This window comes from Pavona decussata, unplaced genomic scaffold, assembly GCF_977016875.1.
Source record: "Pavona decussata unplaced genomic scaffold, jaPavDecu1.1 SCAFFOLD_85, whole genome shotgun sequence".
In the NCBI taxonomy this organism is placed as follows: domain Eukaryota; kingdom Metazoa; phylum Cnidaria; class Anthozoa; order Scleractinia; family Agariciidae; genus Pavona; species Pavona decussata.
In genome coordinates this window covers 2,047,354-2,064,107 of record NW_028145503.1, presented here as the reverse complement: position 1 = coordinate 2,064,107, position 16,754 = coordinate 2,047,354, and the positions used below count along the sequence as shown (strand labels likewise).

Here is a 16,754-nt window from a genome sequence, read left to right as displayed (position 1 = left end):
CCTTAAACGTGTTCGTGTGTTTAATACGGCGGGTACTTGTAAGTAGATGAAAACTGGCAAAGCATCGTCTCATTTGACAATTGTTTGGCACAGGAAGTGAAAACAATTCCTAGGGGGGTATTGCATATGGCAAATAACAACCTCCCCTCCCCCCACCGAACCTTCCCTGCCTCACACGCACACACTCAACCCCAATCAAGAACGTCCATCTCGGTTTAACACCACAAATGTTTGCATTTTTCTTGAATAAAACGTTTAATAAATGATCAGCCCTTGACAATATTTTGCTCTTTTTAATATTGGTTCAAAGAAGTGGTCAGTTTTCGGACCAGGGAGCTGTTTCTCGAAAGTCCTGGTAACTTACCGGGCCCGATAAGTCTCTTTGGTAATAAATATTTCTTAACAGAAGTCAATTTTTGTTAGCTTTGAAGACTAAATTTTAAAATCTTATACTTCTATGAAAACATTGGCCAACGCCCATGTCTGTAATCACTGTGTAAGCGGCGAAAAAACATTTAAAAATATACTTATCGGGCCCGATAAGTTACCGGGACTTTCGAGAAACGGCCCCCAGGACAGATCATAACCGCATCCTGGATGAGGATGGGAGGGGAGGGTATTTCCTTCTTGAAATGGGAAACAAACTCTGCGTCTACCCAGCGTTTGTAATCAGTAATATTCAATACACTGATTTTCATTATCAGCTTTCTCTGTAGTAGCTTTCGCTCCAGCGAGACCTTGAAAGTGTCAAATATCAATAGATTTGCTTGCAATCAGCCAGCCCAGGTGTCGTATCGGAGCAGAATTTAAGAACACTTCAGTCAGTACCAACGCAAAATTATATTGCTTCTATTGCCGACGATAAACTTGGTCGCTAATCAAGCAGGGACACCCAACGGTTCATATATAATAATGTAATAATAAATGTTATTTAACCAGGGTGACCTCTTCAGCATAAAATGCTGATATCAATAAGGGCCCTGCAGAAAAGAAAAAAACCTAAAAAGCCTAAAAAACCTAAATTAATTTTAAAAGTAATCCAAAAACTTATTAATAATTCATAAGCCCATTGACCTATCAAATGGTCGTTAAAACATCACGTGCAGTGGGTTTAACACACGATAAAACCTCATCTTTACTAGTATGCGGTGTTTAATGTTTTTCTCGCATGCTAATTTCCAACTTTCACAAAAGCATCATTGTTATGAACGAGTCTCTTGACGCACGCTTTTCCAGGGTGTTTTGAAGCTTTTCAAAAAACTCGCAGCACGTGTTTTATCGGGTCTAAAACCACTCGGCTGCGCCTCGTGGTTTTAAAATTTCGTAACGCTGCCGAAAACTAATCCCTTTCGTTTTCGGAGGGGCAAATATCTCGATAAAAAGACGAGCTAAGGTCAGCTAGCATTTTCGTAAAGCCGACAACAGCTAGCAAATTCGGGGCATAAGATTGTGTTCCCTAAAACTTTCTGCCACTTAAGTTTTCAACTATAGCATTTAAACAGAGCAAACTGAGTGTATTAGTTTACGAAAATATTTGCCATTAAAAGGTAGGAGACAAGATTTGAAGTGTTTTTCTTAAATATATTGTTATTGGGTGCCCTGGATCAACGCATTTGCATTAACACACTACCAGCTTGATATTGGCCTTAGCTCCCACGAGTCTCCTAAAGCTCAGTGGTGGAGCATCCGAACTAGTTATCGGATAGTTTTAGGTTCGACTCCTGATAGGAGCACTTGGATTTCTTTTTTACGAGTATGCCTGTGTCACTTTCTAGAACAATACATCATTCTAATTCATTCACCAAGCTGGAAATATATTATCACATTCACTTTATAAGCCTGATATTCTTGTAAATTCACAATATTCGTTCTGGTCTTAACATGAAGATTATTTGGGCAGTAATGCAACAGGCATTGCAATACGATAACTACCCTATTTGTTAAATTGCAAGTACTTCAAAAATTGTGTCAGTTACTTACGAGTAGACATATCTTTTCCTTCTCTAACTAGCTTGTTTGAAATACTTAGAATCCAACGAAAATGCTTTAAATTAGCCACAATATATAATTATGCATGGCATAATTAACAGTTATTCCACAAGCGCGCGTTGGATATGAGATGATAGATAGGAAACAAGGCGCGAAGCGCCGAGTTAGCTTTGATCCTCTAACAAGCGCGAGTGGAATAATTGTTTTATTAAAAACAATCAAGAAATATTGTTAGATCTTGCTGGTTTCGCTTAGCAAGAACAACCAGAAGACAATTTAATGGTCGCAATTTCTCGGGCATGGTAAAATGGCTCATATACCATGGCCGCCAAGCCAATCAAATACCTGGAATTGCATTATATTATGATCCAGTTTTTAATAATAAGTGATAGACCATCACAGTATTATACACGAGTCGTAACCCTTTATGAGTCAAGTATGACCTCGCTTATCACAAAAAGACGCTGCTCATTCAATAAAATACCAAACTTTTATCCGGAGAAAAATTGTTAACGAACGATAAAAACAATGGAGGGTTTTTGTTTGCGGACTGATCGGTCTCATAGTTGTCCCTTGGAAATACGATGTTCTTAAAGTAGCATAATAATCCCTTGAAGACAGCCAACAGTCTCTCGAAACTAAAACTAAAAGCTACGATAATGACGTCAATTCAAATGTTCATCAATCGAGGTAACAAACTTGTATCAAGTTGCCTTAAGAAGGAAATTACTAGACAGTATTGATGTGTTTGTTATTTAATAGGTAGGTTCCTTTCGAAATATTAAAATTCAGCTTGACAATAAGGCCAGAATTACACAAACAAAGGAAACTGAATATTCATGTTTATTCATTTCTGTTCATTGTTTGCGTCCTCTGGACCTCGATATCAAGTTGAAATTTAATATTTCGAAAGAAGGTTATAGAGTGTTTTCACATGACGTCACAACAGCCATGTCGCTGTCCCAAGCTAAACCTCTGGGAATTGAACTCTATTTTTATGCAAATACTTTCTTTTGTTTCAGTAAACCAATATCGCCAGTAGTCACGTGAATGAAAACGCTCTATTGAACAGGATCAAAAGACTAACAATTATTATCATAACAATCAAGGGAGGAAACTTTGAGTTGCTAGGTTACAATAATCCACCAATGACCAGCATCCGACTTCTAACAAAATCAGGACTTGGTTGAACATTCAGCTCATGAGAATGAAAGCAATAATCAAAAAAGGCATAAAACGGTCTTGATTAAAAAATCAACTCTCCCAAATACTATTCTAAGAAATATAAGGACCATATTGAGGCGAATATTCATATTAATACTGAGGCCTTTGTTCACTTATTACGCATGCAAGACGGGTTTTTTTCTAGGTCTACAGTCAAGTTATTTAAGGCGCTTTCCATTTCTCAGAACTGGCCAGCCACTTCAATTATTTCGCAAGCAGGTGCACCAATTTGTACGACAGTTTATATGACACGTTTCTTAACCATTTTGATTGCTTCAAAACAGTTCCATTCTTAAAGAAGGATGTCTCCATTGCAGTTCTTTACGCGAAAAGAAAGCCTGAACGGGATTAATTCGAACCCATAACCTCTGTGATGCCGGTGCAGTGCTCTACCAACTGCGCTATCAAGCCAACTGGGAGCTGGTCATAGTGTGAGTTCGTAATATAGCCGTAGAGATGAAGAAATGGAAATAAAATATATGAAAATTATAAATTTTCCAAATTTGGGGTTAATGTTTTTAACAAAAAAAAGCCTCATTTGTTTTGTTATGTGTCGGGATAAAAAGCTAAAATTTCGGTATTCTAGCATGATGATCCCGTTACGTCGCAAACAGTGATTCTAACCGTTTTCAAAGCGAATTTCATTACATTCATTTCAAATGCATTTTAATCCTTTTTACAATGTTAGAAAACAAAATGTTTTTGTTTCGATGTTTTTCTGTTGTCTGTTTTGTGTCATCGCCTTGAATAGGGTGGTGGACTGACGCCGTACAACTCATTAGAAACGTTCAATACTGTATTCAGCCGAATTTTAACGCAAGCAATCTATATAAGTCTAATTTTATCCTGTTTTGGTTTTCTAAAAAAGAGTCGAATCGTCTTCTCGTCGTTCTTGAAAAATGAAATCAGCAAGATCTAGCACAATTTATTGATTGTCTTTAACAAAACAAGTATTTCACTCGCGCATTTTGGATATGGGATCATCAGAGCCAACTCAACGCTTACGCGCCTCGTTGTCTATCTATCATCTGACATCCATCTCGCGTTTGTGGAATAATTTTTAAATAGTTACAAAGTTACGCATACACATAATCGTCTTGCATTGCATTGTGACTGTGTGCTCGACTGACTTCTGTGAACTTACCACAGTATCGTTACTGAACCGAACCTTTTTACAACAGTCACGTGATAGAAGAAATCACGATAGAAGTCACGTGATATGGCGATGAGGTCATGGTACTTCTCTAAGCGGTACTTTCCCTTTATTAGTTCACAGTAGCTATTCGATAGCGAGGAAGTCATAACAGTTCTTTCGGTGGTGCTTTCCCTTTCGGCTGAAGTTTCGCATTCCCATTCATGTTATCATATTTACGTCACTCCGGCGATTGAACTGTGACATCCTTATAGAGTGGTAGCGGAAATTATTCCGCACATTTTTAAACCGTATTGTTCATGTTTTAGGATTGTTCTGCTCTGCAGCCAATGCAATTTAAAATGGAGACCTTTCGATTAAAGTACCAGTACAAATACGAATACAAGATTTAACTGTGACTTGTTAGCGAAGTGCTAAAAACAGAATTATCCCAGTAAGCTTCTCTACGGTCATGAGCGACGAACTCAACGCAGCAGTTTTGAATCAGGGAAGATAGCTAAGGCTGCTAAGCTCTTTGATGATTCCGGAAAGAAGCGATCAATACAGTTTCGAGGACTTGTTTTCGCCACTACGCCCTTCTCACAAAACTCGTAGCAAAATAATGACGCCTATCTCATTTTCCCGCCAAAATCGGATACTGGTCCGCGCGCGCGCACTCTGTCTCTCTTGAAAAAAAAACCGTACTCGCTACAATCTATTCAAGTTTGGTTCCCACTAGCGACATAACGATCATAGTCACAATCATAAGAAAATGTTCGATCATTTTCTTATGATTATGATTATGTCGATCATGAGCGTCTTTTTGTGGATTATGTTTTTCGGCGTTCCCACTACAAATTAAGAGATTGATTATAATGTCGCTAGTGGGAACCAAGCCTTGACAAATCGAAGGCAGTTTTCTATGGTTGATACTCTTATAGACCATAAATTGACGTTATGAGATGTACAAAATTCAAGTGGAAATCCCAAGACGTATCGCTGTTTCCTTTTGCACTTGAATATTTGTAAGTAAACACAATTTACAGAACATCACATTCAAATTTTCCTCAAAAAACACTTTATTCGTATTAAGTTCAAAATATTTCCTGCGATTTTTCTTTTTTTTTTTTTCATTGTTTACACTGTGATTGTTTGCCATATCACATGAATGGAAAAGTGACAAATTAATGTGATTAGTGTGCAAACAAAGTTAAAAACGAATTTCAGGATGCTGGGCAGAATTAAACATCTAGATATAGGATCGCGTTCTGTGTGGTGTCAAACGTCAAACAAACTTATGCCGTCCATGTCATCGTAACTTCGTCGACGGTGATGATGATGAGAGGACGCTCTTGTCTTGCCAAATGTATTTACACATTTACAGTTCCTCTTCAAGTTTTAAAGGTCCCTAAAATATCATTAGATAATTATACTACATTTCCAGAAATCTGCCATTAATTCCAGGAACGAAGCAAAGTCACCTTTATTCTGAACAACAGAGTTCTCTGTCAGCTTCACAAAACATTTCTGCTTCCCACCTATATAGGACAACAAACGCAAAGAAAGGTTAGAAGTTGGAATTATGAATAAATCTTATCCGGGATCAGAGTGAGTGCAACGTCCAAGAAACATCTTCTTACCACAATTTGATCTAATCGGCGGGAGAGGGGGGGGGGGGGGGGGAGTTATATTGCTCTGCATGTACATGTTTATTGGACGGTATTGAACGAAGAAGGATGTTACACATAAAAATATTTTACAACCATTTCTCAAACTCCAATCGCAAATGAATTTCCAGCCGTCGATGCTGGTGCGAAGGTGGCAAAGGACTCATGGATGCCTAAAATAAGTGGAATAACTGACCGCGGGTTGAATCTCTATGTTCTTAAAACCATGGTGTTCTCTGCGGATTGTTTGCGTGTTCATTAAAGACTTAAAATTTTCACAGCAACGCTTCCTGATGAAGTAACTATTGATATCTTTAAATCAGCGTTCTTTCAAAATCTTTCATAGTAGTCAATGGTTTCAATTGTTATCGCATATGACTTGACTAAGACTACAAAAATTAAAGTGATTCTACGTTTCGATGTTATAGCTTTCATCGTAATCAAAAAATAATGTCAATTGAAGTTGTGAAGCTCAACAATAGAGTTCTTGATAATAATGTTGGCTATTACAGTGTATTTTTAGTTAAATTCTGATCTAAATCAACATTGATCATTCCATATTTTAAACGATTTTGGCAGTTAAATTTATTTTTTAAAAAAAACTGTATAGTTAATGCTAACTTCTCAAGACTTACAGTACGAGACACCTGGTCCGATCCAGCTCAGCCACCAAGTTCTAGTGTGACGTCATCTCCAATGAGTACAAACGGCGCCCAGTATTTCACTTCACTGAACTTGTCTGATTCTCTCATGGATTTCATTGCTCGGTTCAGGGATTCACTGGCACTTATTCCTTCCATCAAACGTTTGTAGAAAATTTTCATGAACTCCATAGTGGCCTCGTCATCAATCGCCCAAAGTGACACCAGAACAGAACGAGCACCAGCACCCAAAAAAGCCCGCGCAATACCAACTACACCCTCAGCTTTGATCTGCCCACGACCACTGTGACAGCAACTGAGAACAACCAGTCTTGCTCGCAGCTTTGTATTCAGCACATCGCTCATTTTCAGCAGGTAATCTGCCTCCTTCGGCACCTGAGTTTCTCTGGGAGTGCTTGGTGCTAAAGCAATTTCTCCTGTTTCCATCCGGCCATGAGCTGCAATATGTATTAAAGCAACAGAGGAGAGTCGTTTCAACACTTCATCCTTCGTTGCATCTCTTCCAGTGAGAGGTGCAATGTTGAGTATTCGCCCAATCATTTCTACTTCCTCGTGGGCGTATGGCAACTGCTGCAGCTTTCTTCCATTATTAGTGATGATGTCTTGCACCCATGGATCTCCCACAATTAGAGCGCCACTCTTGTGATGGTAATCGGTTGGACAATCTGCGATCAATCTTAAGGTGGTCATTGAAGGAATCATTCGGATTCTGAAAGACTCGCATAGGAACTTTGAGTTTGAGTCCACGAATGCAGCATAGGGAGCCAGCCACAAAGGACCTTCAGGGACAATGATGACTTCATCACCATCAACCAAGTCTGCTATGGGACCTACAGCAACGTCGTACGCTGTTTTTAAACTGGTTTTCTGTTGGTCCAAAGAAAGAAAAGGGGGCGGGTCACATGTTATTTCATTTGATGGGTTTGTTCCTCCAAGCTTCTCCAATGAGCGATCTTCGCACTTCACACCGGATCTCACACCAATGGCCTCCCGGACAGTTTGCATCAGTGACTGTAGGTACTCGGCTACATCATTCAAGGAAATGTCATAGCTGAATTTCTTTGTCCTTAGTTTGACATCTTTCCCGTTTTTCACAATCCAGAAAGTAATTTCGCTTCCTTCAACTGCTATGAAAACTAGTGGAAGACGACTAAAGGTGCCAGGAATAATGTCTATCACTGAACAAAACTCAAACGAGGTTTGTGTCAGCCCATAGTTAAATTCAATTAGATCTTTCAGAGCTTGAGAACGTCCCAATTCAGCAGACAACAGAGCTTCTGGTATTTTCCCGAGTTTTAACAGAAGAGCCCATAGCCTTGTGTATACCGTTTGGAACCTATGACGAAGGCTTATTTTCCACTCATCTTTAAACTGAAGATCAGCCCTTACCTCATTTAGTACTTTTACACTAGACTGATAACAATCACAAGAACGTTCGAGAGACCCTAATAATTCGAAGCTACAACCAAGGAAGAAATGTGCTTTTGCCACCGCAATCCTGTCACCAACTAATTGAGCAATTCTCAGTTGACATTCATGATAGCCATTGGCTTTTTTAGCATCTCCAAGACTGAGGTATGCCTCCCCTAGATTGCCAAGCGCGATCCCTATACCTCTCTTATCTTCTTCTTCTTTTGCAATTTTCAGGCTGCGTTGATAGTAGTCTATCGCTGTTTCGAAATCTCCTAGCCTGTGATAAGCATTGCCTAGACTGCAGTACGCGTGTTTTTCTCCAGCAATGTTGCCCAAATGTTTGGCAATTTTCAAAAGATGTTCATGATAATGCACAGCTTTCCTTATATCTCCTAAAGAAAGGTGAAGTTCACCAAGACTGTGACACGCCGTTCCCTCCCCAACCTGATCCCCTTCTTGTTTAAAAATTTTAAGTGCCCATTCATTGTAACTTATGGCTTTTTTTAAATTTCCGATCTTGCTGAAGGCGTTACCTAGATTATTATACGCACATGCTATTCTCCTTTTGTTCATGAAGACGGCATTTTTCAAGCAGTCCTCGTTTAAATCTATGGCTTTTTTTAAATTTCCGAGACCGCCATGGACGTTACCGAGATCTCCGTATGCGCAACCGATGCCTTCTAAGTCTCCCGCCTCTAAGCAAAGCCTTAGATAGCGTTCTAAGCAGTCGACGGCTTTCTTCAAATTTCCAACACTGTCATAATCTTCACCAAGACAACCATATGCTCTTCGTTCTAAATCAATATCACTCGCTTCGTTCGCAATTTGAAGACAACTTTCATGGTACTGGATAGCTGCTTTGAAGTCTCCCATACTATGATAAACGTTTCCAAGCCAACAAATGGCTCGTCCTTCACTAAACCTGTCACCATTTTCTTTGGCAATTCTTAGCTGGTGTTTGTAGCATTCTATGGCTTTTTTGAAATCTCCACTACTGTGGTAGGCGAAGCCAAGAAATTCGTATGCTTGACCTTCGCCACGACTGTCTCCCCTTTCCTTGGTAATTTTCAAGTGAACTTCGTAGTATTCAATGGCTTTTTCAAACTTCCCGTTCCTATAAAAAGCATTACCAAGATTTTTACTAGCGGTTCCCTCCCCAATTTTGTCTCCCAGTTCTATGGCGATTCCTAAATGGATTTTATGGTAGTGTGTATCGAATTCACTCACATATCTATTTACCCTTCCTAGTCCTTTCGGCTCACCGTCTTTTTCACCGTCTTCCTTTGCGATCGTCAACAAGAGTTTGTGATAAACCATGGTTTCTTTTAGCTCTTCCACAGTAGGACGAGATTTACTCAGATCACCATTGGCGCTTTCCTGTCCAATCGTATTTCCTAAATTTTGGGCAGTTTTGATTCTAGAATTCCCGTCTCCCTGTAAGCATTAAAATAATAACGATGACAACATCAACGATAAAGATGATTAACGTCAACTTCGAGTGACTTCAGTCCTTTAATTGTTACTGAAACATTTGTTTTCCCCAGTCAGCTTTAGTGAAATAAAGAACGCGGTCTAGACATTTTGGATGCTGATGTATTTCAAGCTTCTTCTTTAGATTAAAATTATAATTGCGTCAATAACAAAATGCTTGAATATGATTGGTTTTTAACAGCCCATATTTATAGCTTAATTCTGCCATGTAACTCCAAAACTGTCCGATTTGACCTATCCGATTACTAGAAGTTTCTAATCGGACAGGTCAAATCGGACAGTTAAAGAACCAATGAAAATCAAGTTGCAAATGCCACTAGCAAATGAAATTATACTACACGGCACATGACAACCAATCAAAATCAATTCTGTACTTCAATTCCATTACTTTTAAAAATTCTCCCATTTTGTTCAAATATTGACGGACATGTATTTTAATTAAAAATATACTTTTTTGAAAAATTATCTTCATGCGGTCGGGCTTCCTCGTCCAAAGTTGAAACCAGTTATATTTTTGCTTTGGAATCTATTTCTTACGTTAATAAATATTCCAGGACTGAGATTCTTGCATTTTGTTATTGGCACAATTAATAGGTAATAGGACTTCGTGTCGTACAATTCAGGGGTAATCAGGCTCGTAATTTCAAATCGATTTGAAATTACTCGCCCGATTACTCCCTGAATTGTACTCCACTCAGTCCTATTACCATTACAAATCAACAGCATCATTTATACAGAAGTGCTAAGGAAGTATTAAATGCAGTGGTTGCCACTAAAGCAACTCTAAGGCCTGAGTATCTACTAGGAAAATCATGATTTAATATTAAGTACGAAGGGCCTCTTATTTTTATTTGGGAATTGTAAAGCGAACAAAATACTCGAGTGGGCGTAAAAATCGTCTTTACACACGCGGGGGACTACTTTTGCGCGCGTTAGCGTGTGTCGCTCGCTTTTACTGATCGTTAAGAAAACTATGGTTTAATCCATAACCCCATTGACCTATCACATGGTCGATAAAACAATCACCTGCAGTGGTTTTAAAACCCGATAAAACCTCCTCCTTATTAGTATGCGGTGTTTAATGTTTTTCTCGTCTGCTAATTTCCAACGTTCACATAGGTATCATTGTTATGAACTCTCTTGACAAACGATAAATCCCAACAAAACACTACCGCTCGTGTTTTAAACATAACCTTAAACCGCCGCCCGGTTAGCTCAGTTGGTAGCTAGAGAACCAAACATTTCCGTTATCTAATATACTTTCTTCTCATTCCAACCCGTTCAATTTGTAAAAAGGAGGCCGAATTATCCATTTTGATTATTAGAGAGGAAGTAAAGTAGCCTTAGTAATTGCTTTCTCATTATAGACCCGGCGGACAAAAAACAGTAAAGACCCGTTAAAAATTGGCACGGTACCAACAAGTTTTGAAAACAAACACCCGTGCTGTTTTAGATCGCTATCGGGCCGTTTAGAAGACGAAACAAAAAATGATATCAATCAAAAGTCGTTTGATACTTATAATTTTGGTAGCGAAACACCCGTGCTGTTCTGCGTATATACGGCTCTTAGAAGGGCCATTTATAACACGACAGGCAAAAAATGGTACGGACCCGTTGAAAAGTGGTACGGTACGCATAAGTTTTGTTTTAATTTACCCGTGTTGTTTTGGGTCCAAACGTACCTGTGGGTAGAAGACAGCACGTGTATTTCTTTACAAAAATTTTGCACACCGTACCGATGGACCCAGAACAACACAGATATTCCTTTACAGAAATTACCGGCACCAAACACTTTTTATTAATTCTGTAACGTTCAGTTTGCCTATCGTTTGCCTAACGTTCTTGCTGCCGTCGCCGTTGCGTTTGTGTGAGGCGCCTGATGTCTGCGTAATCAAACAACGGAATGCACCAAGTTGTTATACAATGTTTTTTTTTGTTAATCACTTTATTTAACAGTCAAACACACATTACAGAGCTGTCGTTGTACAATGGTACTTCCGCGCTCAATGCTAACAGATGTTCCATACAGAGGCGCAAAGAAGAGGTACAGATCCTAAGGACGCCCTGAGGTTTTAAAACAATTTTCTGGCGGACACCTGACGGTACATTTCAGTGAATATCAGAAATTTGGACTGAATTGTAGGAAAAAAAACAGCGTTTCCTTTGGCCTAAAACTTTAGTAACATGAGAAAAATGATTCCTTTGGTTTTCGCAGAAACGAAGAATGTCTAAGGGCCTCGTGATCGTATGAATGTGGTCCCTTTTTCATAAAAGATTCTTTGCCTTAAAAATTCAGCCAAAGAATTCAAACATGTCGAACTATGTTAGCGTGTACAAATTATCCTATGGAAACGACCTTAGTAATAAGTAAACGTCATTTGCGTTACTTTTCTTAATTATTCTCCATGGGTCATGATCCTAAGAATTATATGTAGGATTTCCATTTGTTGCTTTATTCAGACTTACCTGGCACCTCTCCTGTTGACAGTCAAGACTATGTGTGCCTCTTTTCTTTCGGTTTTCCTGCTGTATGGATTTAAGTTCCTTATCTGCCCTGATTGATAACTCCAACAGTGTTTGGTTATCCTCAGATATCTTGCTTAAGTTAAGTTGCGTAGCGCAATGTTTGTACAAACAATGCCTACGAATCTGGCATGTTATTAAGCTAGATTGGTTGCTACCTGTGTGTTTCGAAAAACCAAAACGAAACAAAATAAAATATAAGCGACTCGTGTGACAGGTATGGAAGCCTGGGGACCCCACAATGCATTGCAATTCAAGATGGCTGCCAGATTGCCGAAAAGGGCCATTATCAGTTCTAAGGTACTCTTTACTTAGTCTTTTACTTAAAATTCATTCATGATCACATTTGCACATTGCGAATATTGCTTTAAATTTTTCTCCCTTTCTATTGTGTGCTGCTAAACCCCCGCCAAGATTGTTTGAGGATTTAATACGTTTTTAAGTGACAGAAGTATCCACATGCCTTTACCAAACTCTCCAAAGTCATGCGCAAACAGAACTCGAGCTCGAGCCTACGGGTTTCCCAGTTACATGAAATTTTTGGTACGTTTTCTGCCAAATTTCGTGTAATTACATGTTCGAACACTCTGTGATATTGCGGAGAAAAATCACGCTAAAATCGATACTAGAATTACATACTGTTTGAAAACATTTGAGCGCGACAAACAATGGCATTAAAAAGTGCGAGGAGAATTACACAAGAAATCACGTGTTTCAAATGGGCCTTAGAGAACGTTATAAAAGGATACTGCTAAGCCCTTGTAACACCAATAAGTGGCCTCTACATACAGACCAAGCTCCAAGCAGGCAATCACCCCTAAAAAAATTCAAATCCATTTGTAATTAAGTGATGCATTTTAATTCCTGTTCTAGATTCAACTAGCCGAAGGGGAAATGAAAGTGTAAGAAATGTGCCCTTTGAGTGCTGCCAATAGTATTCTAGAACATTCGTATTTTCATTTTCATTGTTGCTTGTTCACGATAGAAGGAGAAATGGAAGAAATCGTTTTTGATTTTACCATGAGGAGGGTCTGAACTAATAAAACCCAGAAATCTAACAGCTATCACAAGAAGTAAATAGTAAAAAAAAAAATTAATTAAGGTAAGTAACTTCACACATTTATGTAGGAATGGCAAGCCGTGGAAAGAACAACCAACACATGGGTGATTGATGTCTAGGAATCAACACCTTGTCCATTTTGAATGTTGCTAATTAGGAAGCAAAGACAGGAAGCATCCAAAGCGACCTCACCTCTCTCTATGGCGTCCAGGAAAGCTGGTTGTAAATCGATGGCGGCTCTGGCATCATTCAGCGATTCCTGGTACTTTTCTGTTGAGATAATTGACACCTCAATCAGAAGAGTAAATAAGTGGATAGCCACAAAATCAAGAATGGATAAGTGGATTTGACGAACGCATTCACTAAAAAAGATACCTTGTCGCCTCGTCGGCGTCTAAAGAGCCTTCTTCCTTAATGAACGCTGGCCTTCTGGAAAATGTTAACTAAACAAGTTTCCCCTTCTAGTAACGGTATGTGATGTGCTTGAATTCTATTTTCGAATAGGATCGCGATAGTTTAATTTGAAACTGATTTATAACGACTTTATTTACATACAGTCAGTAAAGAAGAAATGCCAACAGAGAGGAACCGAATCCTCATATGGAGTCAACCTCCTAACATCATAATAGCAAGAGAATGTAACTAGTTATGATCATGGATTAGTAAAGTGCGTTCGATCTCTAGTGAACTGGACAGTTGTAGTTGGCTACTACATGGGCTCGAGGCCCTCGCATGAAATCGAGGCGAGTGGGCACAAGATGGCGCCCAAACCCTAAAATTGCACAGTATCCAGAGAGAAACGACACGAATAGCATGCGCTCTCCGGGACGTCGAACGAACGCAATAATACTATACACAATTTACAGATACATTATTATCTTTTCTCCAGAAAACGTCATTAACTGGCATGTATTTCTTACTTATGGTTTTGTGGTTTCTGTGGATCTTACAGAATCTCACCTAAATTGAAATTAGCTGTTGCTCTGTTGTTGTACAATTTGGCATTCAGTTCGTCATCCTTGCAGTTCACTTTAATTCCTTCAGTGTAAAAGTTTATGGCGTTGAAAAGATCCTTTTTCTCCAGTTCTTTGTCACCTTCCAGAAAGTACACTTCAGCAATTGCTAAAACAAGCCGAACAAAACACCATGAATCAAAGCGTCCGTCATCTATTTTGAAGTATCACTTTTAAAAACCAAAAAACATATAGTAGAATTCTGAATAGAATCGGAACCAGTGGGATATTTAAAATCTATTGTAGTGACCGCAAAGACTAAAGGGATGGGCACGATAAACACAAACTTTACCTTAAAAATGTTGGATACGACCTCAGTCAAGTTATCTCCTTGTTTTCATGATGAAATTTATAAAAACCATCTTAAGATTATGTTGTATTATTTTAAGCCTTATGAATAAATGATACATTTTTTTCATTTAGTGCCACAGGCATACTCGGATTAAAAAAACTTAAGCTTGTCCTTCATTATAAAATTGAATCACTATTGTTAAAACATATTATTTTCCCTCTCAAAATGCCTTACTATTCTTTTGAGTTCACTTAGCTATCGGCACTGAGACATTGAAGCTATTGAAGGGGCTTCTCTTTTCAATGAGGAAGATGCCTGTTGTTTGTGAACTACGTTTCACTGGCCTCGAAACAACTGCCACGTACCTTAGAAGTGCCTGTCATTTGGAGATTAAAGTGTGTCGCCTCTACCAACGACGAGTTAACCACCAGGCCAGAGTTGATCAAAGAGCGGTAACTTTATCGAGCGGAAGATTCGCTATCCAGCGGATAAAATGTTTTAGTTGGAGTACATTTTAGCCACTGGATAACGATTTATTCACTGGATAAAGCTATGCGCTCTTTGAACAACCGAGGCCAGATAACCGCACAATGCATATAGTAACATGTCACCAAGTCAGAAGACAACTCTAGCGGTGCAAGAACTGGAAGACATGAAATTGTTACATACCCCTTAAGGTATCATCGTCAAAATCCAGCTTCCCTTCGTCAGAAGGTGTGCCATCAAATTCTTTTACTTGTTCGGGTTGATTCGCCGCCATGGGTCATGCGCTGAGAATCAATGTACGTAAAATCAAGTTTGATTTGAGTTCACTTAAAAGTGAATTATTGTAGCCTGAAAATATTACCTCGATTTTTTGAAAAGTTCTTTGTCAATGAAAAAAGAAAAAGAGCTTGTCATTGAGACAATAAATATTTCGCAAAGAAGTGGTCTAGGAAAAAATTACCACATAATATAGCCCTTTCCACGAAATTGTCAGTGGTGTTTGAACGGTAATTCAATAGGATAATTCGTGTTCATAACACAATAAACAAAATGGAAAATACACATGTTTATTCAGTTATGCATGACGCGCATTTGTTTGTCAGTACTTCGGAAAACGAAATATAGGTTATTTTCACTTTTGGAAATGAATATTGTTGGACCTGATTCAGTTAACATCAACAAACTTTAAATGCTTTCAATACAATTCAACTTTTCGGCTAAGAATAGCTAATCTCTGATCTGAAGGCTGTTCTAACGTTATGATATTCCCCTCTCAAAGTAAACTGTACCAGATCAGAGGTACCAAGCGAGAGCATTTAAACAAAATACTTAAATCTTGTCACCAGTGATCCCAGATCGTTTTGTGGAATTTTGAAGGTACATTTTGATCTGTTTAGATGCCTTAACTTATTAAAATTTAGTTGCAGAATGTTTTAGAAATCGAAGCCGAATTTACGAGTTGATAATCGCTTTACGAAAATGCTAGCAGCCCTCATTTCGCACCGTTAATAATAGACAAATCTGACCATACGGAAACGAAATGAATTATTTTCCAGTGTAACGAAATTTTGCAGTGACATTTTGCCGAAGAAAACTGTAGAGTTTCTTAACAACTGAATCCGAATTTCTGAGGCGAATGAGGTCTCTCCAACAGATATCACAGAAAAGAACCGTTAGTTTTCCTGTTATACGTTGTTTGTGGGTGAAGTTGACAGCTTAATTCGTAAGGTTTGATCATGAATTTATCAAACGCGACTTAAGTTAATTCCACACATTAAGATAATACGTTTGACTCTGCAAAATCCGTAATAGAACCAGTAAAATATTGTCGGGATCGAATACTTATCTTGGGAAAGTAAATTAAGTTTGCGTTCATTTTGTGAGGGTTCCCAGTTAATAAAATTAAATATTTAAGCAAGCGCCCCTCAAATAAATGACAAATACGTTTCTTACTTACCTTGGTTAAATACACACAATCTATCCTTTGTCACTGTTTCTCTGCTCTGGGTCTAAAACTTTTAGAAGCTGAAGTCACAAGAGAATCTGCGTGATGAAGTCGTGAAGGCTTTCTCAGTTGTCCCTCGTTTTTTAGATACGTTCTCACATGCAGGAGAGAGCGCTGGTCAGAGTTAAAAATAGAATTGACGTCAATTATCTTATTTCAAGTAAAGTTAAGGACCTGTAATCGCAATGACAGTCAGTAGAAACCGAATACAATCCAAATGACTGTGAGAAAATAAAGATATGATCTACTGTTTTCTTCGGTGACAACGCAAAAATATTTTTCATTACATTTTAAAATT

The 16,754-nt window shown here is 38.5% G+C and overlaps 1 protein-coding gene across 2 annotated transcripts; it reads right to left on the bottom strand.

Moving 5' to 3' along the window:
• Positions 1-5,395: 5,395 nt before the first annotated feature.
• LOC146475228 (uncharacterized) lies at positions 5,396-16,545 on the bottom strand. 2 transcript variants are annotated; one of them, XM_085116143.1, is made up of 8 exons: positions 16,409-16,545; positions 15,136-15,236; positions 14,122-14,283; positions 13,354-13,431; positions 12,851-12,918; positions 12,045-12,173; positions 6,648-9,521; positions 5,396-5,883 (listed from the first exon to the last, which is right to left on the bottom strand). In XM_085116143.1, exons 2-7 carry the CDS (start codon positions 15,224-15,226, stop codon positions 6,675-6,677), a joined length of 3,375 nt encoding a protein of 1,124 aa, XP_084972269.1. In that variant the 5' UTR covers positions 15,227-15,236; positions 16,409-16,545; the 3' UTR covers positions 5,396-5,883; positions 6,648-6,674. The 2 variants fall into 2 exon arrangements, with proteins under 2 accessions (XP_084972269.1, XP_084972270.1); XM_085116144.1 differs by lacking the exon at positions 14,122-14,283.
• Between the last annotated feature and the right edge of the window lie 209 nt (positions 16,546-16,754).

Bases quoted from the DNA above. Each gene is read 5' to 3' on its own strand.
- LOC146475228 (XM_085116143.1), bottom strand. From the start codon at position 15,226: ATGGCGGCGAATCAACCCGAACAAGTAAAAGAATTTGATGGCACACCT. The intron at 12,174-12,850 runs GTATCCTTTTAT...AACTTAAGCAAG, and splicing joins GGTGTTACAAGGGCTTAGCA to ATATCTGAGGATAACCAAAC. The intron at 9,522-12,044 runs GTAAGTCTGAAT...TAATGCTTACAG, and splicing joins GTCAACAGGAGAGGTGCCAG to GGAGACGGGAATTCTAGAAT.